Below are 23,753 nucleotides of genomic sequence, written 5' to 3'. Positions count from 1 at the left end.
GGCCCAGATTTGGTTATAGGTAACAAATCTATCTCTCGATTTAAAGTCTTGGCCCTATGAAAAGCGCAGTTATTATACGATTTCGTTAAAAATTTGACGCAGTGACTTATGTTAGGCTCTTCGACATCCGTGTCCTATATTTATTAGACCACAGTGACTAATATTGCGTTGCCCAAAAAGTAATTGCGGATTTTTCATATAGTCGGCGTTGACAAATTTTTTCACAGCTTGTGACTCTGTAATTGCAATCTTTCTTCTGTCAGTTATCAGCTGTTACTTTTAGCTTGCTTTAGAAAAAAAGTATAAAAAAGTATATTTGATTAAAGTTCATTCTAAGTTTTATTAAAAATGTATTTACTTTCTTTTAAAAAATCCGCAATTACTTTTTGGGCAACCCAATATTTATTAGATCATTCATTTCGGCACGGATGAATATGAGTGCTTAAGTTATCCAATTTTCACAGGACTACGAGGAAAGGGGGTTTACACGAAACCCGAGGTGGTGGGTATCCAAAGTTCGGCTCGACCGAGCCTAATGCCTTTCTACATGTTTTTCATTGAACTTGAGTGTTCGATTCCTACAAAATTGTCTGAGTGAGTCTATTTAAAAACATTGACAGTCACTCTAACCTAACATACCGGATACATTAACTCATCAGCGCTCTATACTCTGACCTAGGCCATATGAGTTCGAGAATTGTCGAGATAAGAGACCATATCATGAAAGAGGTTGTCAAGCCACGCTATGTCCCGGACCATTAATGGGTGGCGGAAATTATGTTGATATTGAGCTAGCTAGCTAGGAATGTAGGAGCGTGGGTCATGACACTGAATTAGTGAACCTACTATGGAGCGAGCTCCATGCTACCATAAACACTTTCTATCACGGATTGCAGGGTGGCCAAAATGACATCAACTTTATTTTATGACAAATTTCTTCAAGGTCATATCATAAATGATTATATTTTCTTGTTTGTTAATTTCCGAAATTATTGTTTGTTCTTAATTACCATTTCTTGGTTCTTTTGATGAATCATCTCTAAACAAAAATTAATGAATTCCATGCTAAATATGATTTCATCTTGGGAATTTATGGAAATTTTGCGCTAAAGAAACAAGGCCGCCCGAGGTTATTTAATATAATAACGAAATCATTAGCTTACAAATGAAGCCACACTCATATTCTGTTATGCTCTTCACTTTGAGTTAGAGCAATGAATTTTTGTGTCGTTTTTTTTTTTTATTTAAGGTATAACCAAAGTAAATATGTAATTTTTCCCCTTTTGCTCTCTTTGCTTCTTCATTGCAGATATGGCGCCAATCCAAATCCTCCGGATGGTGGTACATCCGCTGTGCTGGCATTACTTGATAAATTGACTGAAAATGGCCGCAATTATGTTTTTCAAAATGTCTCATGCTTGCAGATACTCTTGCGCAATATACCAATGATAGAATTGCCATTTAAGGTAGGTCTTTATATACACACACAAACATATACATATACACAAATTTGAGATAATATCCCCAAAGACAGCAAAAAACAAATATTCCGTTACCAACATTAATAAAGGGAAATATGTTTTAAGATATGGGAGGAGGGGAGAGGGCAGACACTGCGTAGAGATTGAAATGTTTCATAAATTTTATTTGTAACTTGAGGATACCATAAACATCATATATTGGATTAAAATGGCGATAAATTCCATAGTTCATAGGAAATTTGTTTGGTAAACAATAAACAAAGCTTGCAGAAGATGGAACAAACAACAGGAAATGTTATATTTAGGAAAGGGCGAATACTATCAATGGCTCAATGCACCTTTAGGAGACCTATGACCATGGCAACTGGCTTTATACTAGAGTTGTTGAATATATAATGCTATATGGTGTTAAATTCTGGTGGACGGCACTTCAAAAATCCCTCCACTGATCACTCATCGAGATCCTAAGGAGGGCTATTGTTGAAAATATAGAAAAACATTTTATGTGTAACCTGAGGATACCATAAAAATCTTATATTGGATTAAAATTGCGATTAATTCCATAGTTTATAGGAAATTTGTTTGGTAAACAATAAACAAAGCTTGCAGAAGATGGAACATGGGAGTGGAGAATGTTCCAAGACAGGAAATGAACTTCTAATGTTATATTTCGGAAAGGGCGAAAATTATCAATGGCTCAATGCACCTTTAAGAAACCTAAGACAATTGCAACTGGCCTAAAACTCAAGTTGTTGAGCATATAATGCTATATGGTGTTGTGTTCTAGTAGACGGCACTACAAAAATCCCTCCACTGATCACTCATCCAAATCCAAAGAAAGGCTAGTGTTGACAACAAAGCCGAACTGAGTATCGCCTTTGAAAAATTTACCTCATGTTTTCGCCGAAATATGATCCCACGCCATGTTATTAATCTCCTCTTTGCTTTCATTCACTGTTCATTGTTTTCCAGCCACAAAATACACACGTAATCATATTTCGATTAATCGGCTCTTTAAGCCATATACGAGCATTCAAAAAGAAATGTGAGTGTATATGTGTGTGAGTATGTTGAAGCACTTGAAGATTTCTGAGATTCTTGTGGCTTCGCAGAATGTCTTTAGTCTATTGTCTAGCTTTCACACAAATGATGTCATTTTTAACCAAATATTCGAAAGAATTTCTGCCAAAAAAAAACAGAGAGAGATGTGGTAGGGGGTATTTTCATAAGCAATTTTCCTTTGTTTTGCCATTTCTTGTAAGAACCAAAAAAAAAGGAAGGGTGATTATATTAAAATTCTTTTACACACACATATTACACACCACTGAGACATTGAGATAATTTCCTGTCACCATATTTTCTCAATAAAACTTATCCTTTGGCAGGAGTAAGGAGTGGTGGCAGCAGCAGCAACAGCAGCACTAATGCTTTTAGCACTTAAAGATGTCCTTTACAGTGATATCATGCCATTGAATTAATTGTCCTCATAACGATCAAACGACCAAGACAACGACAACAACAACAACCACAACAATGTCTCTAATCATGTTTTTTTTTTTTTTTTTTTTTTTTTTTATAATTCACTTTATTTGCAATCTATCTTAAAAATACAAGATAATAAGCAAAATTGATCACAGAGAATATTCAATAACAGGTGTTATGTGCTCCAATGAACTACATAACATAAGAAACTAACTAATGTTGTAGATTTATATTTTAATTATGGTAAAAGTTTTGGTTTATTATATGCTACTGACTAAGATCTAGTACATGTTTTCTCTTCAGTCTTCTTGTGTCATTGCTGTCGTCCAGAAGGGAAACAGCAAGGGGATTTGGGTGATGACGTAGTCTTTGGAAATAGTTTGTGCTATGTTTACAGATTTCTTCTTTAATAGAGAGCATTTTGAGATCTTTTAAAATATCTTTGTTTCTTACAAACCATGGTGCATTTGTTATTAATCTTAAGGTTTTCGATTGGAATCTTTCTAAAATTTCAATATTTGAATTCTTTGCAGTACCCCATAGTTGAAGTCCATAGGTCCATACTGGTTTTAGTATCGCTTTATACAGGCGTAGCTTGTTATTTAGATTTAGCTGTGATTTTGGTCCAAGGAGCCAGTACAGTTTACGGGTTTTGATTTTTAATTGCTGTTGTTTTGCTTTGATGTGTGCTTTCCAAGTTAGTCTCCTATCTAACGTCATCCCAAGATACTTGACTGTGGAGTTTTGTGGTACAACGTTTCCATGAATTTGCACTGGAGGGCAGTCTTTTCGCCTTGTTGTAAATGTTGTATGTGTTGACTTATCTGAATTAACTTTAATGTTCCATTTGAGAAGCCACTTCTCGAGGTCGTGAATTTGTCTTTGTACAAGACTTGATGCATGGATAGGACACTCACTACAGCCAAATATTGCTGTGTCATCTGCATACGTTGCAAAAGTAACATTGTTTGAGACGGGAACATCTGCTGTAAATATGGTATATAATACTGGTCCTAGCACGCTGCCTTGAGGAATACCAGCCTTGATTTCAAAGAATGGTGACGTTTCATCCTTAACTTTTACATAAAAATGTCTTTTAGATAAATAGCTTTTAAAAAATAAGTAAAATTGAGCTGGCAGCAACTTTTTTATCTTGAACAATAGGCCATCATGCCACACACGGTCAAACGCCTGTTGAATGTCGAGAAAAATTGCTGAACAATACTTTTTGTTCTCTAAAGCATCAATTATGACATTAACAATCCGATGACACTGCTCTGGTGTCCCATGATTATGTCGGAAACCGAATTGATGCTCAGGAATAATGTTTTGCTCTTCCAATATTGGCAATAAACGTCTTAAGAATATTTTTTCAAATATTTTAGAGAATATTGACAAAAGGCTTATGGGTCTAAACGATGAGAGCAAATGTTCAGGCTTATTTGGCTTTGGTATCATAATGACTTCAGCGCACTTCCACTGCGTTGGGAAATAGTCAAGCCTCAGCATCGAATTGTAAATGTAAGTTAAAAGCAGAATACCCTTTTTTGTCAAACTTTTAACAACTTTTGAAGTGATTTTGTCATATCCGGGAGACTTGCCGTTTCTAAGATCATTAATCTCACGTTTAACTTCTTGAGGCGTTATATGTTTCAGAGGTAAATGCATTTGACATGGCGAGTTCAAAAAGTTGGATATTTCTTCTTTATCACTTGAAGAATTAAAATCATAAGGAGAAAATATATTATGTAAATGGTTTGCAAAAGCTTCTGCAGTACTTTTTTCGGATCTACACCAGGTACCATCAGGTAATTTAATCAAGGGCTTTCTTTTAACTGGGCGCTTAAGATATTTTGTAGCTTTCCAAATTAAATGGTCGCCGTATATAGAGCTGTTGTTTATTTTCTCCATAAATGAAGCTGTCTTATCGTTTTTGAAGTCAGATAGCACTTTTTTTAGCTCCTTGCAGGCTTTATTAAATAGTCGCTTGTCGATTGCGCTTCTTGTGTTTTGCCATCTCTTTCTTAACCTTCTTTTTTGCCTTATAAGTGACCTTATTTCTGTAGAAATATGCATATTGCTTGTTACATGTTTGTGTGGTTTTAATGTGGATTGAAAAGCAGCTTCGTGAATAAGTCCTGTAAAATATTCCACAGCATTATCAATATCCTCTCCATCCTTGAGTTTTATATTAAGGTTTATATTCGCGTCTAGCCATCGTTGAAATGTTATGATATCAGTACGAGTTGAAAATAAGTTGGAATTGCGAGTTTCGGTATTTATTGAAATGTTGTAGTTTATCAAAACAGGGCTATGGTCAGAGCTTAGATCTTCAGAGCTACAAACATCTAAACGATGACTTGGTATTCCTGCGTAAACAGCAAAATCAAGCAGATCCGGAATTTTAAATTGATCGGTAGGCCAATACGTGGGGGATCCAGTAGATAGAACCGAATATTTTTTCTTTGTCAAGCATTTATAAAGTTCTCTTCCCTTTGAATTTATTAGTCTGGAGCCCCACCATGGGTGCTTAGCATTAAAATCTCCTCCTACAATGAATTTGGAACCCATTGACGAAAATATATCTAGGTAGTACTGATACTGAATGCTGTGGCGGGGAGGGAAGTATATAGCGGAAACAATAAAATCACCTGAGTTGCTGCTTACTTTAATACGAGTTGCCTGTACTCTATCTTCTTGAATTCCCTCTAGGGGTTCATATTTAATTGAGCTTTTAATCAAAATGCAGGAACCTGCGTGAGCACGATTGCTTGGATGGCTGGTACTGATAAGGTCGTAACCCCTTATTCGAAAATAAGTCCTATTCGTAAAATGTGTTTCCGACACCAGAAGAATGTCAACATAGTTAGTGTTAAGAAATATTTCAACTTCGTTTTGATGATTTGGAAGCCCATTGGCATTCCATAATGCAATTCTCAGATTTATTTGCATAGTTTAGACACTAATAATGACATCATGCTTATTAAAGAATTGGTTAATTCAATTTGTTTATTGAGTAATGCTTCGATTTTTTCAAAGGAATTGCTTTGAGGGCCATTGTTACCTGATAAAACTTCGGCATACGATGTCTGATTGTGGTTATTCGAATGTATGTTGGCATTCCAAGTAGACGGTAAATTGGGGATATTAGTACTAAATGTATTCATGTTATTCGTGTTGCTATCTCTCTTACTTGCATGTCGCTTCTGAACTAGCTCTTTATAAATTCTGCACCCTTTGTAACTTGCAGTATGACCTCCTAGACAATTACTGCATTGGGGTGGAGTAGTTCTTAGTTTCTTGCACTCAGATGTTGGATGGTTTAGACCACATTTAACACACGTATAAATTTTCCTACAGTATGTCTTACTGTGTCCAAATTGTTGGCATATGTGACATTGAATGATATCATCCCTTTTTATAGGTGGTTCAATTTTAACCACAGCGTTATATATATACCGGATATTGTATACTTCAGTGTTTTTTGGACCAGGCTCTAAATCAACAAAAAACATTGAAAGAGGACTTTTGTCGAATCTGCTTTTAACATTTACAATATTTCTAACTTTATGACCTTGTTGTTCGACTGCTTGCTTGATAACATCAATAGGTGTTGTAAAATGTAAATTTTTCACTACGACCCTGTACGCTCTCTCCTGCTTTAGCTGATACGTATGGAATAAAATTTTTTTCTCATCAAGATATTTAATCATTGTTCTATATGAATTCACAGACTTTATTGAGAGACGAATTTGGCTATCTTTGAACGATTTATAAGTAAATTCACTTGGAATTATTACCTTTGATATGTCATCTATCATTTTTCTTATATCCATAATATTAGGCAGTATTATTGGAGGTGGTTTTGGTTCGGTGGTCTCGATGTTGTTATTGCTGTTATTTTGATTTTCATCGCTGTTTTCAGTACTTAGTATTGCAAATTGATTGTTGCTGGTGCTTGGTTGGTCTTCTTGAGTCGACAAACGTTTTCGTTGATGAAGCAGAGGAGATTCTGCATTGTGTCTTTTTCTCGACGAGACAACTTGCTGCCAGCCTACACAGTTATCATTGCCATTGTTGTTGGAAGCAGTTCCAGCATCATCGCCGTCTTCGCCACCGTCCATGCTGTTGAAACAGCAGAACAGCAGTAGTTGTTGTTGTGATGTTTTTTTTTTTTTTTTATTTTTTGTTGATTTAAAGAAGGTGGTTAGTGTGTTGTTGGTGACTTCAACACACAGTTTGTAAATAGAGTTTTAAAGGTTTGGCACCTTTACGCGAAAAAAAGAAAAATATTCAAAATATTATGTGGATAATTTGAAAGTAAAACAGATTTCATTGCTACAAAATTTGTTTTTGAGTAGAATGAAACCAAACTTTCGATGACAAAAGTTTCAATATTTGCAAATGAAACTCTATTGAACAGCTGAGAAATGTGCTAAGGAATTTCCTTTGAGTTTCTTTTCTTTCCATTGATGACCTTTGAAATTAATTTGTGTTTTACTTTGAAGTTGAAAAGTTGTTTGGTAATAGGAATTCTTTGTGGTTTATTTTTGGAACTAATTCAATTATTTTCCATTTCTGTCTTTGTCTCACACAGGAATGGGATAGAGAGGTAACATTTTACAAAAACTCATTTCATTGCCATCAATGTAGTGCAAAGGTCATTTATGTATGTTGTGAATAGGAGCGAATGATTCTTTGAATTTTCAAAAATTATTGGTAACCGCCGAAAAATATTTGCATAGTTCGAAAACTAAATGAAAAACGGGAATGGGAGTTCGTAGAATGAAAACTAAACCATCTAGAACTGGAACTGGAAAAACAAATCATCTGGAACATCTTTGCAGGCGCTCAATCCAGCTTTTAATTGAAGTCAACACTAACTAGAAAACATTCGGAAGACAACTCAAAGGAAGATTTGGGAACGATGCTTTGGATTTGGAGGGACGTGTATTACACACGGCTAAAGGAACATAGAAGAGTGATATTTTTGTTGTTGTAGCAGTTTATTGTGTTCTATCTTTCGTCTGCTTGATTCTGTTGAGTGTCCAGATCCAGTAACTCTGCGACTAAGATGGGGTGCGTCCACAGAGTTCTGGGTCTGAGTCGAGTGGGTCTGGCCGGGCAGTTAAACAGGTGATGTGTATCGTGCGGTCTCTAGTTACAATCGGGACACAGATCTTGGACGTCGGCATCAATCCTTATTGTTGTTGTAGTAGCAGTGTGTGGTACACTGAGGCGGCAGCCCTTGCCGATGAAGGAATTCATCGGGTCAATCCGGTACATACAACCGGCTGTTGTATGTACCGGAATGTAATTGAGCCAGAACTACTCCCGTTTGCCGGGGGAGATCAATTTCTTCAGGTGCAATGGGAGGCGGTCGTTCTCCAAGGACTACTTTCACCCGGTAGCCATTTGCCGCATCTGCTACCGTGTCTGCATGAATCTTGTCTAGACCTGCTTGATATGCCGCTTGATCTAGAGGTTCTCACTTTTAGCGCTGAACCTCACGCTCTAGATAATGTAGATCTACTTTAAGGCTTCTGGGCGGTGGATATCTATCCACAAGATGATGATTTGGATGGACTCTGCGATAATAGCCCGAAAGGTATTGCTTAGACAGCATGTATTGGGTTGCCCAAAAAGTAATTGCGGATTTTTTAAAAGAAAGTAAATGCATTTTTAATAAAACTTAGAATGATCTTTAATCAAATATACTTTTGTTACACTTTTTTTCTAAAGCAAGCTAAAAGTAACAATCGATAACTGACAGATGAAAGAATGCAATTACAGAGTCACAAGCTGTGAAAAAATTTGTCAACGCCGACTATATAAAAAATCCGCAATTACTTTTTGGGCAACCCAATAGTTATGTCTTCGCACTGGTAGGATCTTGCTCTATTGATGGAGGTGGTCCACATGAGAACTGTGGAGACACGAATATCGAGTTTTACGCAGATACCTGTCATCACGGCCCAAACCTGCGAAGCCCAAGGCCCAAGGGTGAATACAATGCGTCTACCAACGCCCCCACATGTGGTAACCCACATATGAGTACCAATTTGATCCCACGTATTTGGACATGTTCACCTCCTTGGTTAGGAGCGGAGCACTAAAAACTCCTTCCCATCTATGGGTTATGGCACCCGATTGAAAACGCAACTCCACGCCGAGCTTATGCTCTACCCGCGATTTGGGTACAAACCACAGCCACTACGTTGCTCCCCAATGGGGCCTCACCATTGTCAGGCTGGAAGCAAAGTTCCAGGGGCTCCTGACACCCGTGGTACCAGATTAAAGTCTCCGGTCAGACTTCGTAGCCTTAAAAGACTACTACCAATTGAATCCCAAACAGTTCCGGACTGGTCACTTGAATGAGAGAAAATCGCCCTAAGCCGACCTCAAGCCAGCATACAAAAGTATGCAACAAACATGCAACGGGACGATATACACAAACACAAACAGGATACGGCAGCCCTCACGGGATACGCCACATAAATCAACATCAACATGGGACTTTACAATCAACGCGGCCACCCTCATGGGTGACCGAACACAACCACAACAGCTAAGGGAACCAAACACCGCTGGATCAACAAGGGCAAGGCAGGTGCCAGGCCATGTCATGCGCAGCATCAAATCACACAGTCGCGCCAGTACAGCAAGACCTCGTTATGGATAACTAGCGTATATTCATGCCTCCACTAAGTCTAGTCCGCCTCCTAAGAAATACTTCACGGGAAAAGGTGGCCAGCCTTGCAACAGTCGTCTCGTCCTCAAGGGCCCACTGAAATTCCACACCGCCTCGCTATTCCCCATCGCGCCTAAATCTCGTATGTCTGCATAGTACGGCCATTCTGTCAGTACATGTCCCCAGTCCTCAGGTCTCCCACAGTCGCACAAATCAGTCGCGGACAAGTTGCTCTGATGCAAATATGCATTAAAGGAACCATGTCCCGTCAGTATGAAGCCCAGACTTAGGCCGAAGCCAAAGTCCGGGCGGTCTCGTACGAATGTCGCGTCACGAATAAATTCGTAGGTCACCCGACCATTGTCACTGTTCGTCCATCTAGTCCTCCATGGAATGGAGGATAGTTAGAGGTTAAAAAGTGCCCGAGATATGTAATGCCATATTTGCATTTAAATCATCAACTCGCTTTGTTTCTGTCACTTCATTGGTTTGTCTTCGATAACTAAGAAATCAAATATATATGTGTCTGTGCTAATGGGCATTTTGTGGGCTTAGCAACATGTTGCCGAGTTAAGATGTTGCGAAGCGTTGTTATTTAAACTCGTGCGTACACACACACAACGATTGTTGCTCCGCGCTAATTTGATGCAAAAGGATATTTTTTAGGAAAGGAGAGACAGAGATGTTTGGCGTAAGATAGTTTTTCTATTTTTTTATTAGAAAAATCATTCATTTTTTTTAACTAGAGGTTTTTGAACATTTTCATTTTGGTTTTCAAACCCTCCAATGATTGGCAAATCTACTGGGCTGCACTTATTTATTTATTAGGTGTCACACATGGTTGATAAGAGAGACTGATCATTGGGTACCTGGTTACCGAGTCGTTTTGTTCACAATGTCGAGTAGTCAGTCAGCTAAACATGAGGTTTTACTTATGCCAAAAGAGGATATAAGCTTCCTTTTCCATTTGGATCTTCACCTAACCAGACGCGCTAAAGATAATGAAAAGTTTGCTCGACCTCGTATTTTAATCTGTCGAAATCCAGTGTTAAAAGTTTTAAAATTTTTTTTTAAAAGTGCTGAATTTCTCCCAAATATTTCTGCCTTGGAATTTTGTGACAGGTATTTTTCGGATTTTTGGCATATATTCGTTATTTTTCCTTAAGGGCTACATTTTTCTTCGAAAAGGCAATTACCAGGGGAATTTTCTTTTTATTCGAGATGAAGGTCTACGGAAGTGACTTCTTCCAAGCACCTGGAGCGGCTTGAATAGTGGTTGTTGGAAATACCATTTTGTCAACATTTTTATGGGCGACCAACCTTTAATTGGCACCCTTCCGATTTTTGCCTGGAAATTATTTATAACACTTTTAATTTGGCATCCATAATCAGGAAATTTTTTCTAAAGAACTGGGTCAATTATTTTGGGTGTTTTCTATAGAACAATAAAAAAAAAGGAAGAAAAAAAAAACAGAAAAAAAAAATACCCCCTTCTTATAGACGTGAGACGATAGCCGAAGCTCCTCAAGAAGGGGGGAATCAAACGTCCGCGGTAACAAAACAGGGGGCAAGGAAAGCAAAAATCTGGTTTCGTCAGACATCACTAAGGCAGAATCAAAACAGCAATTGTCTTTCAACCTCCATTTCGTAACGTCAGCATTAATTCCACATGGAACGCGACAAACCAAACCTAAACGTACAACCTTATGAGAAGTTCATCTTTAAACATTTATTAAAGAGAAAATAATTTGAGAAAAATTCAGAAAGAAGAAATCTAAAAACACATTAAAAGAAAAGGAAAAAAAATAAGTTGGGATAAAATACTGAAAGTTACATAATTTACATTTAAAGTTATGAATTTGTAAAAATTTAAGAAATATTGTTGAAAAATTTAGGAAACGGATATCCACACAAATTACCCCGACGAGAAAAGAAATTAAAGAATTGGTTTGAAAATATGGTAAAATTGTCGTAAGCAGCATTCGAGAATGATGATAATGAAATTTCTTTATTAATACTGTTTTTAAAAAATTCCCCATATATAGCCACATACAACATTAAATGTCATCATCAAACATCATTATTTTGAACCGCTGAGGCCTCATCGTCATCGAAATATATGTTTGGGTGAGTGTTAATATGTTTTACTTTTATTTCATTTTTTTATAAGACAGCAACAAAAAGCATAAGAATGCATAAGAAGGCAGAAACATTGTCACTTACATACTACGTTTTGTGAGTACTCTATTGGAGACCCGAGACCAAAATGTGTTAATTGTTAGTGTACTATCCAGAAAGTCTCCACACAATGTTTCTCCCGTCTCTGTGCAGTGGATTTCATTGATGCTCCCACCATTCAGGTTTCATTTCATTCATCATTCCCGTTTAACGATAGAGCTGAGCTCTAGTAAGATTGTTGTTGGTGTGAACATTTTTTTTTTTTCTTTCGTTAATTCCATCACATTTCATTCATTATGGTGATGTTCTAAGAGATTTATTTTTTCTTCTCTCGTCATTCATAGTTTTTATATTTTAGAATTCATTCATTATTTGTTTTACTAATGCCATTCTAAAGCCCATATTTTTATTTATCTTTATGAATTCTTTGCTTGATCTGCTGGTGTGCCGAGCATACCTATTGACACTCTATTAACATGTTGTATAGGTTGTATTTTCATTATTAAATAATTGTTTGGAAAATTTTGAAATATCATAAGAAGAAAAAAAAAAAGAAAAAGAAAAAGATTTGATAAAAATTAGTTAAAATTTTTTTTGATTTTTTTTGTTGAAATTTATAAAGTTGCAATTTTTTTTTATGTCAAAACAAAAATTATGATAAGTTATTTTTCTTCATTCTTGTCACATTAATCTTAAATGGGCGGTGATGAAATTTTTGTTAGAGTATATGCTATTTTCAAGTGAAAAAAAAAAAAGAAATAATTATGGTTTGAAATGAAAGAGAGTTTATCTAGATATGAATTGCTAAATTAAAATCTATCTCTTGCGTGGGAAAATGAGTTAAACATAATCCTTTTATGGGCCCCTAGAAATTTATATAGGCGTCACTAGGGAATGGTAGGTGTGGGTAATGAGACGCAAACCCTTTAACATCTTGGGGTTCTTAATCGACATTCTGAGTCCACTTTGTTTTTGTTTATTTTATTATCTCATTGGTTTCCAACAAGGGGCTTTTATTTTGTATTCGTTGGTTACTTTGGTCCATTTAAAATACGTTATGATTTTTCTTAGTTTTTTTTTCGGGAGTCTATAATAAAAATTGTAATGCCACATATGTTATCAGATGGGAGACAAGAACTCCCCCGATCCCGACTGTTTGCTAGCTAATAAATGGCTCCCATCGTTTCTCATCTTTTAGCATTTTCAGAAAGTAGTTCTAAACTCACTTCGGGACAGAATAAAGGTTCTATTACTGGTTGATTCTACCCAGTAGTATTGACTTCTTATTTATAGCGAAAGTTAGAGTACATTACAGAATGGCGCCCAACGTGGGGCCGGGAATTTCCTAAATTTTGGGAATTTTTCGGTTCCGAATCGTAAATTTAATTTTTTTTTGTAGATTTCACTTAAAGCTTGGCGTGCATAACTCTTGGAAAATTACTTATTCGACAGGAGAATAATGGGTAAACTTTTCTGGAATTTTAGGAATTTGACGTTCGCAGTTCGGGTTGCCTAACCGAAAAACCTTTACCTCATCTTTTCTCTTAGACGATTGTGTGGTGACCACGAGCTATGCAATCCAATAGCAATTTGTGATAGATCTTTTGTATTTTCTTTGGTAGGTGACTTAGTTATCCGCACTAGATTTTTCTGTGATTATAATTTAAATGGCAGAGTGCTATTGATTATCCGGTTGAGTTTAGGAGAGATTCGTTGTAATGTGTGGGAATCCATGCTGGGTGTGTAGCTTATCAAAAGGACATTAAGAACTATCCAGATCCAATTTAGCAATAGACTGGTCATTGTAATCCATTTGGAGTTCATGAATGTCGATTTTTTTTTTTCTATTCTTTTATGTTTATCTCATTTACTTCCAATACGCAAGAAACAGATATATTAGAATTTTGGTTAGATTATACAAAGTAATTTTTCTAAATAAGGGGAAAAATGGTTCTCCAACATTCTCCCTTAGGATCGGAGCAAGATATGGCTCAGGACTTAGCTCAGAATCAGGATCAGAGTTTAGTACAGGATCAGGCCTCTAATTTACCTATGTCTCCCAATGTATCACATACTGGTGCAGGGGTTCCTTCGTTCTGTTCACTATGTAATGAGATAATGAACGAAAAGACTCCATGTTTAGTTATTGCGAATTGCAATCATTTTTTTCATCAAGGATGTATTGAGGATCACTTGGCTACCGAGGGGGTATGTCCGATTTGTAAATCTTCTTGCAACTTGTCGGAATTACGGTCCATATCGTACCCCATGAAACAGTTTGCAGGTAGAGGACGTGGCAGAGGGGCTATTACGAAACATTATCAGACCAGGAGCCAGGGTCGAGATTTGCAAGGAGCAGATCGCTTGGACGGATTTATTCGTGAGGATACGATGCGGAGGGGTACTGCGCGACAGAAACCTACACCTAAGAAGGTGCCTAAGGCACCTGACTCTTTACCTACTGTGACACCCACTATAGATTATTCAGAGATTAGTAGACTGATTGAATCGAATATTACCAGAGTCCTTCGGGACTTGAATTTGACGAGCCGGGATCCTATGCATTCGGGTTCTCGTCATCCCTATCCCAATGATGATGATGCAAATGTGCCAGTTGATCAGGGTGATGTGGCTCAGCATATCTCCCCGCAGCGTTCTAATAGCAATTTTTCATCAATTAATCATCACACGGATAGGATTACCTCCGTTATTCGGAATTGGGGTTTGACTTTTGATGGTTTGTCCACCATGAATGTTGAGGATTTTTTATATCGGCTACGAATACTGACTAATGACAATTTCAATGGTGATTTCACCATGATTTGCAAACATCTTCCGATTCTCCTAACTGGTAAGGCGCAATCTTGGTTTTGGAGATATCACAAACAGGTTGGTGTTATTACCTGGGATGATTTTTGTGATGCCATAAGGTTTCAGTACAGGGATTTCAAATCGACTTTTGATATTAGGGAGGAGATGAGAAACCGGAAACAGAAACCTGGCGAGTCTTTTGACTCATTTTACGAGGCCATATCCACTATCATGGATAGGCTGCCTACACCATTGTCTGACATGGAGTTGATTGAGATTGTGACACGGAATCTTAGGCCTGATATTCGCCATGAACTGTTGTATGTTCCGGTAAACTCGATACCCCACCTCAGAAGACTTGTGCAGATGAGGGAAAGTCTACTCAATGATGAGTACATGAGACGTAACTTTGCGGCTAGGAACGCCAACGCGATTGCCCCTAGGCGTCAGATATCGGAGATTGAGGTTGAGACAGGGTTCATTGGCAACGACATATCACCTGAAATGGAGGTGAATGCGATGGATACGTCGAATTTTGTGGCTAAGTGCTGGAATTGCGACCAGGCGGGGCATCATTGGCAGGATTGCCTTGAGGATCGTTCGATTTTCTGCTATGGCTGTGGCGCTAAGGACACATATAAGCCAAAATGCCCTAAGTGTAGTGCTCGACGATCAAAAAACTTCACGAGCCATGTTCCGGAACGGGAACAGGCTTAGCACCGAAATTACCTGGTATTACTTCCTCTTCGGAGAATGACCCGGATTTGACCTTGGATTTGAATATTACAGATGACTTTAGACCTGAGGTGTTACGCAGAGATTTTATTAGAGATGAAAGGCTTGAGGAGAGTGGAAGTGACAGAATTATTTACCCTCGTCTTCCCTATCATGAAAGATGGCGACATTATTGTAGCAAACGAGACGAAATTTTTAGCAGGTTCGAAATTAATGAGATATGTTGCAAGAGGCAGAAGAGGTCCACTTTAAGACTCAGAAAGTTTTATAGAGGTCTGCGAAGATGTTCCAAACTGCTTGTTTCTGCTATCGTGAGTACCCCTAAAGACCATAGGTATTACGCTAGAGTGTCCTTTCTCGATTTTACTGAATACGGATTATTGGACACCGGGGCAAGCATTAGTTGTGTCGGTGCGGATTTCGCTCTTAAGGATTTTTCGAAGTTTAAGAATTTCTCTAGGTGTAGGACCAGGGTGAATACTGCTGACGGAGCCCCACAATCTGTGACTGGCTGGCTTAATGTAGATATTTCTTTTCAGAATAAGACTCGTAACATGAATCTTTTTATTATTCCATCTATATCCCAGAGGTTGATATTGGGAGTTGATTTTTGGAGGAGTTTTGATTTGGTTCCAGACGTCATCAAGTCTGCCGATATTGTTGATAGGTCTTTATTTAACCTTGAACCTTTTGGTATCCCAGGGTTCGTAGAAGATTTTGATGGTCCTTTGGTACTAAAGGACGAGTTCACGGCACCAAGTTGTGTGGAACGCTATTATCCGTTGGACGCAGGACAACGACAGCAGCTTGACGCAGTTATATCTTTGTTCCCTAATTTTGCTAAAGAAGGCCTAGGTAGAACCTCATTAATCGAACACGAAATCGATGTAGGTGATACTAGGCCGATAAAGCAACGTTTTTATCCAGTTTCTCCCGCTGTGGAAAAACTTATATACGGTGAGATAGACCGAATGTTGGCTCTAGGGGTCATTGAGAAGTCATCTTCACCATGGAGATCACCCATGCGTCTTGTTGTTAAACCCAACAAGATTCGCTTATGTCTTGATGCGAGGAGGATTAATTCGGCGACGGTAAAGGATGCGTACCCACTACCATCCATAGAGGGTATTTTTTCTCGTCTGCCTAAGGCCAATTTGATTTCCAAATTGGACCTTAAGGATGCTTATTGGCAGATTGGTCTTACGGAAAAGTCCAAAGCCGTCACAGCGTTCACAGTCCCTGGTAGACCACTTTACCAGTTTGTGGTCATGCCGTTTGGGCTGTGCAACGCTCCCCAGACCATGTGTCGGCTTATGGACGAAATAATTCCGTATGATCTGAAGAATTGCGTCTTTGGTTACCTGGATGACCTCATTGTGGTGTCCGAAACTTTTTCAGAACATCTTGGTGTTCTGGTTCGAATCGCTGGACAATTTAGGAAGGCGAATCTCACCCTGAATGTTACGAAAAGCCACTTTTGCGTAACTCGGGTCAAGTACCTTGGCTACGTGATTGGTGATGGCGGAATATCTACTGATCCGGACAAGGTCAGGTCTATCCTTGATTGGCCAGTGCCGAAGAGTATACGACAGGTTAGGGGGTTCTTGGGTCTGGCAGGATGGTACAGGAGATTTATAGAGAATTTCTCCTCTATAGTATTTCCTGTCACAGAAACTCTCTCCAGTAAAAAGAAGTTTGTCTGGACACCTAGTGCTCAGGAGGCTTTTGACAGGATTAAGAATCTGTTGTGTACCGCACCTGTTTTAGTTAATGCTGATTTCTCTCGGAAATTCTATCTCCACTGTGACGCCAGCGACTATGGCATAGGAGCTGTGCTTGTCCAATTGGATGATAATGGTAATGAGAGACCTGTCGCCTTTATGAGTAAGAAACTCAACTCCGCCCAGAGAAATTACAGCGTAACTGAAAGAGAGTGCTTGGCTGCTGTGGAGGCCATTCAAAGATTTCGTTGTTATCTTGAGCTACAAGAATTTGAGGTCATTACTGACCACTCAAGTCTTGTTTGGCTCATGAGACAACCGAATCTTTCGGGCAGACTGGCGAGGTGGGTGCTGAAATTGCAGGCCTTCAGATTCACGGTAAGCCACAGAAAGGGTAAAGAGAATGTCGTGCCTGATGCTCTCTCCCGCATATATTCTGAAGTTGCTGGCTTGGACGGAGATGTACCGGATATTGACCTAAATTCACCATATTTTGAGAGTGATGAATATAATGCATTGAGGGGGAAGGTCCGGGAGAATCCGGAGAAATATCCTGACATCAAGGTCATCGACCAGTACGTCTATATAAGAACCCAACATTATGACGGGGTGGAGGAGAATGAGGAGAAATGTTGGAGGCTTTGGGTTCCGGAAGGACTCCGAAAGGATCTTATTGCTCGCTATCATGATGTGCCCGTTGCTGCGCATGGAGGAATGTCGAAAACGGTGGATCTTCTGAAACGCTTGTTTTTCTGGCCAGGTCTCGTACCCGATGTACGAAATTTTGTTCGGGGTTGCGATACGTGCAAAGCCACAAAGGCACCAAATTTCATAACGAAACCAGAAATGGGGAACCAGCCTCGATCAGATAGGCCTTTTCAAAGGCTGTATGTGGATTTGCTTGGCCCATATCCTCGCAGTAAATCGGGGAATATTGGCATTTTAATAGTGTTGGACCACCTGTCCAAATTTCATTGGCTGCAACCTCTTCGCAAGTTTACCTCGAAAGCCATACAGGACTTTTTGGAGAAGCAAGTCTTTCATTGCTACGGTATTCCAGAAGTCATTATAAGCGATAATGGCTCTCAATTTAAGGCGAACGATATAAACGCCTTCCTTACTTCCCTAGGAATTCGTCACATATATACGGCATTGTATTCGCCTCAGAGCAATGCATCAGAAAGGGTCAATCGTTCCATATTGGCAGGTATCAGATCATATTTGAAGGAGGATCACACCAGGTGGGATGAGCATCTGAGTGCTTTGAGCTGTGCACTCAGAAATGCTAGACATGAGACGATCAGGACATCACCATATCATGTGCTTTTTGGCATGGATATGATTACCCATGGGACTGAGTACGATGTTTTGAGAGGCATTAAGATGCTTGATGAGCCAGGTTACCATTTGTCTAGAGATGATAGCCTTCAACTAATTCGCAAGGATATACAAAGGCACATGAAGGATGCATACGACAGGAATCAGAGCCGCTATAATTTGCGTACCAGGACAGCAAACTTTACTATAGGTCAAGAGGTACTGCGTCGGAATTTTGTTCAAAGCAGCGTAGAAAAGCGTTTTAATGCCAAATTTGCCCCTTTATTTGTCAAGGCTCGAGTTAGAGAGAAATGTGGCAATCACTATTATGTTTTGGAAGACCTAAATGGTAAACTGGTTGGGACATTCCACTCTAAAGATATCCGATTGTGATAGGCGAGAAGTTCAATGCATTTTATTTTCTGATTCAGGATTGCTTTTAATAAATATGTCTTTCTCTGGCTAATCTGCTTCTTCAAGGAGGCATATTATCCAGTTTTGTAATGCCATATTTGCATTTAAATCATCAACTCGCTTTGTTTCTGTCACTTCATTGGTTTGTCTTCGATAACTAAGAAATCAAATATATATGTGTCTGTGCTAATGGGCATTTTGTGGGCTTAGCAACATGTTGCCGAGTTAAGATGTTGCGAAGCGTTGTTATTTAAACTCGTGCGTACACACACACAACGATTGTTGCTCCGCGCTAATTTGATGCAAAAGGATATTTTTTAGGAAAGGAGAGACAGAGATGTTTGGCGTAAGATAGTTTTTCTATTTTTTTATTAGAAAAATCATTCATTTTTTTTAACTAGAGGTTTTTGAACATTTTCATTTTGGTTTTCAAACCCTCCAATGATTGGCAAATCTACTGGGCTGCACTTATTTATTTATTAGGTGTCACACATGGTTGATAAGAGAGACTGATCATTGGGTACCTGGTTACCGAGTCGTTTTGTTCACAATGTCGAGTAGTCAGTCAGCTAAACATGAGGTTTTACTTATGCCAAAAGAGGATATAAGCTTCCTTTTCCATTTGGATCTTCACCTAACCAGACGCGCTAAAGATAATGAAAAGTTTGCTCGACCTCGTATTTTAATCTGTCGAAATCCAGTGTTAAAAGTTTTAAAATTTTTTTTTAAAAGTGCTGAATTTCTCCCAAATATTTCTGCCTTGGAATTTTGTGACAGGTATTTTTCGGATTTTTGGCATATATTCGTTATTTTTCCTTAAGGGCTACATTTTTCTTCGAAAAGGCAATTACCAGGGGAATTTTCTTTTTATTCGAGATGAAGGTCTACGGAAGTGACTTCTTCCAAGCACCTGGAGCGGCTTGAATAGTGGTTGTTGGAAATACCATTTTGTCAACATTTTTATGGGCGACCAACCTTTAATTGGCACCCTTCCGATTTTTGCCTGGAAATTATTTATAACACTTTTAATTTGGCATCCATAATCAGGAAATTTTTTCTAAAGAACTGGGTCAATTATTTTGGGTGTTTTCTATAGAACAATAAAAAAAAAGGAAGAAAAAAAAAACAGAAAAAAAAAAATACCCCCTTCTTATAGACGTGAGACGATAGCCGAAGCTCCTCAAGAAGGGGGGAATCAAACGTCCGCGGTAACAAAACAGGGGGCAAGGAAAGCAAAAATCTGGTTTCGTCAGACATCACTAAGGCAGAATCAAAACAGCAATTGTCTTTCAACCTCCATTTCGTAACGTCAGCATTAATTCCACATGGAACGCGACAAACCAAACCTAAACGTACAACCTTATGAGAAGTTCATCTTTAAACATTTATTAAAGAGAAAATAATTTGAGAAAAATTCAGAAAGAAGAAATCTAAAAACACATTAAAAGAAAAGGAAAAAAAATAAGTTGGGATAAAATACTGAAAGTTACATAATTTACATTTAAAGTTATGAATTTGTAAAAATTTAAGAAATATTGTTGAAAAATTTAGGAAACGGATATCCACACAAATTACCCCGACGAGAAAAGAAATTAAAGAATTGGTTTGAAAATATGGTAAAATTGTCGTAAGCAGCATTCGAGAATGATGATAATGAAATTTCTTTATTAATACTGTTTTTAAAAAATTCCCCATATATAGCCACATACAACATTAAATGTCATCATCAAACATCATTATTTTGAACCGCTGAGGCCTCATCGTCATCGAAATATATGTTTGGGTGAGTGTTAATATGTTTTACTTTTATTTCATTTTTTTATAAGACAGCAACAAAAAGCATAAGAATGCATAAGAAGGCAGAAACATTGTCACTTACATACTACGTTTTGTGAGTACTCTATTGGAGACCCGAGACCAAAATGTGTTAATTGTTAGTGTACTATCCAGAAAGTCTCCACACAATGTTTCTCCCGTCTCTGTGCAGTGGATTTCATTGATGCTCCCACCATTCAGGTTTCATTTCATTCATCATTCCCGTTTAACGATAGAGCTGAGCTCTAGTAAGATTGTTGTTGGTGTGAACATTTTTTTTTTTTCTTTCGTTAATTCCATCACATTTCATTCATTATGGTGATGTTCTAAGAGATTTATTTTTTCTTCTCTCGTCATTCATAGTTTTTATATTTTAGAATTCATTCATTATTTGTTTTACTAATGCCATTCTAAAGCCCATATTTTTATTTATCTTTATGAATTCTTTGCTTGATCTGCTGGTGTGCCGAGCATACCTATTGACACTCTATTAACATGTTGTATAGGTTGTATTTTCATTATTAAATAATTGTTTGGAAAATTTTGAAATATCATAAGAAGAAAAAAAAAAAGAAAAAGAAAAAGATTTGATAAAAATTAGTTAAAATTTTTTTTGATTTTTTTTGTTGAAATTTATAAAGTTGCAATTTTTTTTTATGTCAAAACAAAAATTATGATAAGTTATTTTTCTTCATTCTTGTCACATTAATCTTAAATGGGCGGTGATGAAATTTTTGTTAGAGTATATGCTATTTTCAAGTGAAAAAAAAAAAAGAAATAATTATGGTTTGAAATGAAAGAGAGTTTATCTAGATATGAATTGCTAAATTAAAATCTATCTCTTGCGTGGGAAAATGAGTTAAACATAATCCTTTTATGGGCCCCTAGAAATTTATATAGGCGTCACTAGGGAATGGTAGGTGTGGGTAATGAGACGCAAACCCTTTAACATCTTGGGGTTCTTAATCGACATTCTGAGTCCACTTTGTTTTTGTTTATTTTATTATCTCATTGGTTTCCAACAAGGGGCTTTTATTTTGTATTCGTTGGTTACTTTGGTCCATTTAAAATACGTTATGATTTTTCTTAGTTTTTTTTTCGGGAGTCTATAATAAAAATTGTAATGCCACATATGTTATCAGATGGGAGACAAGAACTCCCCCGATCCCGACTGTTTGCTAGCTAATAAATGGCTCCCATCGTTTCTCATCTTTTAGCATTTTCAGAAAGTAGTTCTAAACTCACTTCGGGACAGAATAAAGGTTCTATTACTGGTTGATTCTACCCAGTAGTATTGACTTCTTATTTATAGCGAAAGTTAGAGTACATTACAGATATCACCCCACCTTGGGGAACTCCCTGTTTCACTCTACGGTGCTTCGACTTTTTATACCTAAATTCCACAAATGACTGGCGACCACACAGATAATTCGCGACCCAGCGTTTTAAGCCTGCCTGGAGGGACGTGTTGGCGATGTCCTCAAATAGTTTGGCAGGGCTGCCTTCGATAGGTCCAGTGCAAAGAGGACCTCCTATCACATGGCCTGGGCTGATTGAAGCCACGGCAAATGTGTGGGGTGATGGCATGCAAAGCTGTTGTTGTGCTATGCAGTCTTCGAAATCCATGTTGATGCTCGGCGAATGGAAATTCTTATACGAGGCTCGGGAGGAGTAATGTCTCAAGCGCCTTTGCCACTGGTGAGAGAAGAGAGATCGATTTTTACGACTCCCCCAAACTTGGGTCCTTTCCAGGCTTCAGGAGCGGGATCACTCTGCCCATTTTCCAGATATCTTGAACTAAAAGAGTGTTCAAAGACAGGTTGAGGACAATAGTGTGGTACTCAAGTCCAGGTGAATCCAGATTCTTCAACATCAATGTAGAGATTCCGTCGGGGTCCAACGCCTTAGATGATTTAGCTCCACGGATGACATTCGTAACTTCGCCCACGGCAAATTGTGATGGCTGTTGATCGGCTCGAATATGGCGAATGGCTCCCCTCCTTGCCCTGTCTCTCTCGGTATGCACAATAAATTGACGGTTGAACAACCTGCTACGCATCTCTTCGGATCAGTCACGGTTATTTCGCCAAAAGTGACTGAGGTCATGTCATCCCGTCTACCGGGGTTTGAGTGTAACTTAACAGTATGCCACAGTTTGCCTACCCCGGCGCCTAAGTTACATTGCTCCAAGTGTTCCAATCACAAATTCCGCTTATATTCGTAGACTACCCTGTTTTTTTCCAAATTCAGCTCGCTGATTCAGGGGTTAGCGGGGTCCATAGCTCGAGTCCCATCACGCCCATCTGCGAGTACCACTGCTTGCACCGGGAAATTGGGCCGCACTTGGGGTATTCGACCGGCTAGTATAAAGCGAGGGGCTGCTGTGTTAATGATATCTCGGAATTTCCTCTCGGCCACAAGCATATTAGAGGGGGGTGGCAGTTCACTGAAACGGCGATTGGTATACTCTCTGAAGCCAGTTTAATCGGCCTTCTTATGATTGATAAACGTCCGACGCTCAGAGGTTATGAAGTCGGGTGGTCGGTCGATGGTGAGAATTATGGGCAGGTGGTCTGACCCCTAAGAGATGACGGCTTGCCAGGATACGTCACTCTGGAGATCAGGGGATGCAATGGAGATGTCTGGCGAGCTGCTGCACCTCCTCGTAATCCTAGTAGGGGGAGGATGGATGGAGGAGAATGCTCTTCCGACTCATGAAATCCACAATCTCATCGATCTTGCCACGGAATCCGTTGCAGTTTAGCTGCAAAAACGATACACTTTCCGGCACTGGCCTGGTAATATTTGCGCTGGGATGCTGCCATTGCGTTTATTGCCGCACAGGAGAGGTCGAGGGGTCACATAGTCCAAAGACGAGGACGCCGAAGGCGGCGACGACGACGCTTGTGACCCACTGCTGGCTATGTTCGCACAGCGCATTGCGACATAACCAGTATGACTATACTCCCGTAGTGAAGTGAGGCCAGAACAAGATGGGAAATGTACCCACTCCATTCACCGGTTACACCTCACCGACCGATTATGAAGGCGGTTCTGGTAAACCGAACAGAACCAGAGTTCGGGGTTCTTTTCAATCCCGGCACGGAC

The 23,753-nt window shown here is 38.7% G+C and overlaps 1 protein-coding gene across 2 annotated transcripts in view; it reads left to right on the top strand.

Annotated features, from left to right (window-relative positions):
• LOC106087842 (uncharacterized) overlaps positions 1-23,753 on the top strand; it is a 187,128-nt gene that overhangs the window by 107,433 nt on the left and 55,942 nt on the right. Inside the window, exons 7-8 of one of the 2 annotated variants that reach the window (XM_059363014.1) lie at positions 1,310-1,466; positions 7,561-7,575. In XM_059363014.1, coding sequence (XP_059218997.1) covers positions 1,310-1,466; positions 7,561-7,575 — 172 coding nt within the window. The remainder of the gene's footprint in view (positions 1-1,309; positions 1,467-7,560; positions 7,576-23,753) is intronic. The other variant, XM_059363015.1, reaches the window with a different exon arrangement.

The sequence above is a fragment of the Stomoxys calcitrans genome, chromosome 2 (assembly GCF_963082655.1).
Source record: "Stomoxys calcitrans chromosome 2, idStoCalc2.1, whole genome shotgun sequence".
Taxonomy (NCBI): domain Eukaryota; kingdom Metazoa; phylum Arthropoda; class Insecta; order Diptera; family Muscidae; genus Stomoxys; species Stomoxys calcitrans.
The sequence above is the reverse complement of the archived record's forward strand: the minus strand, read 5'-3'. Positions and strand labels throughout refer to the sequence as shown.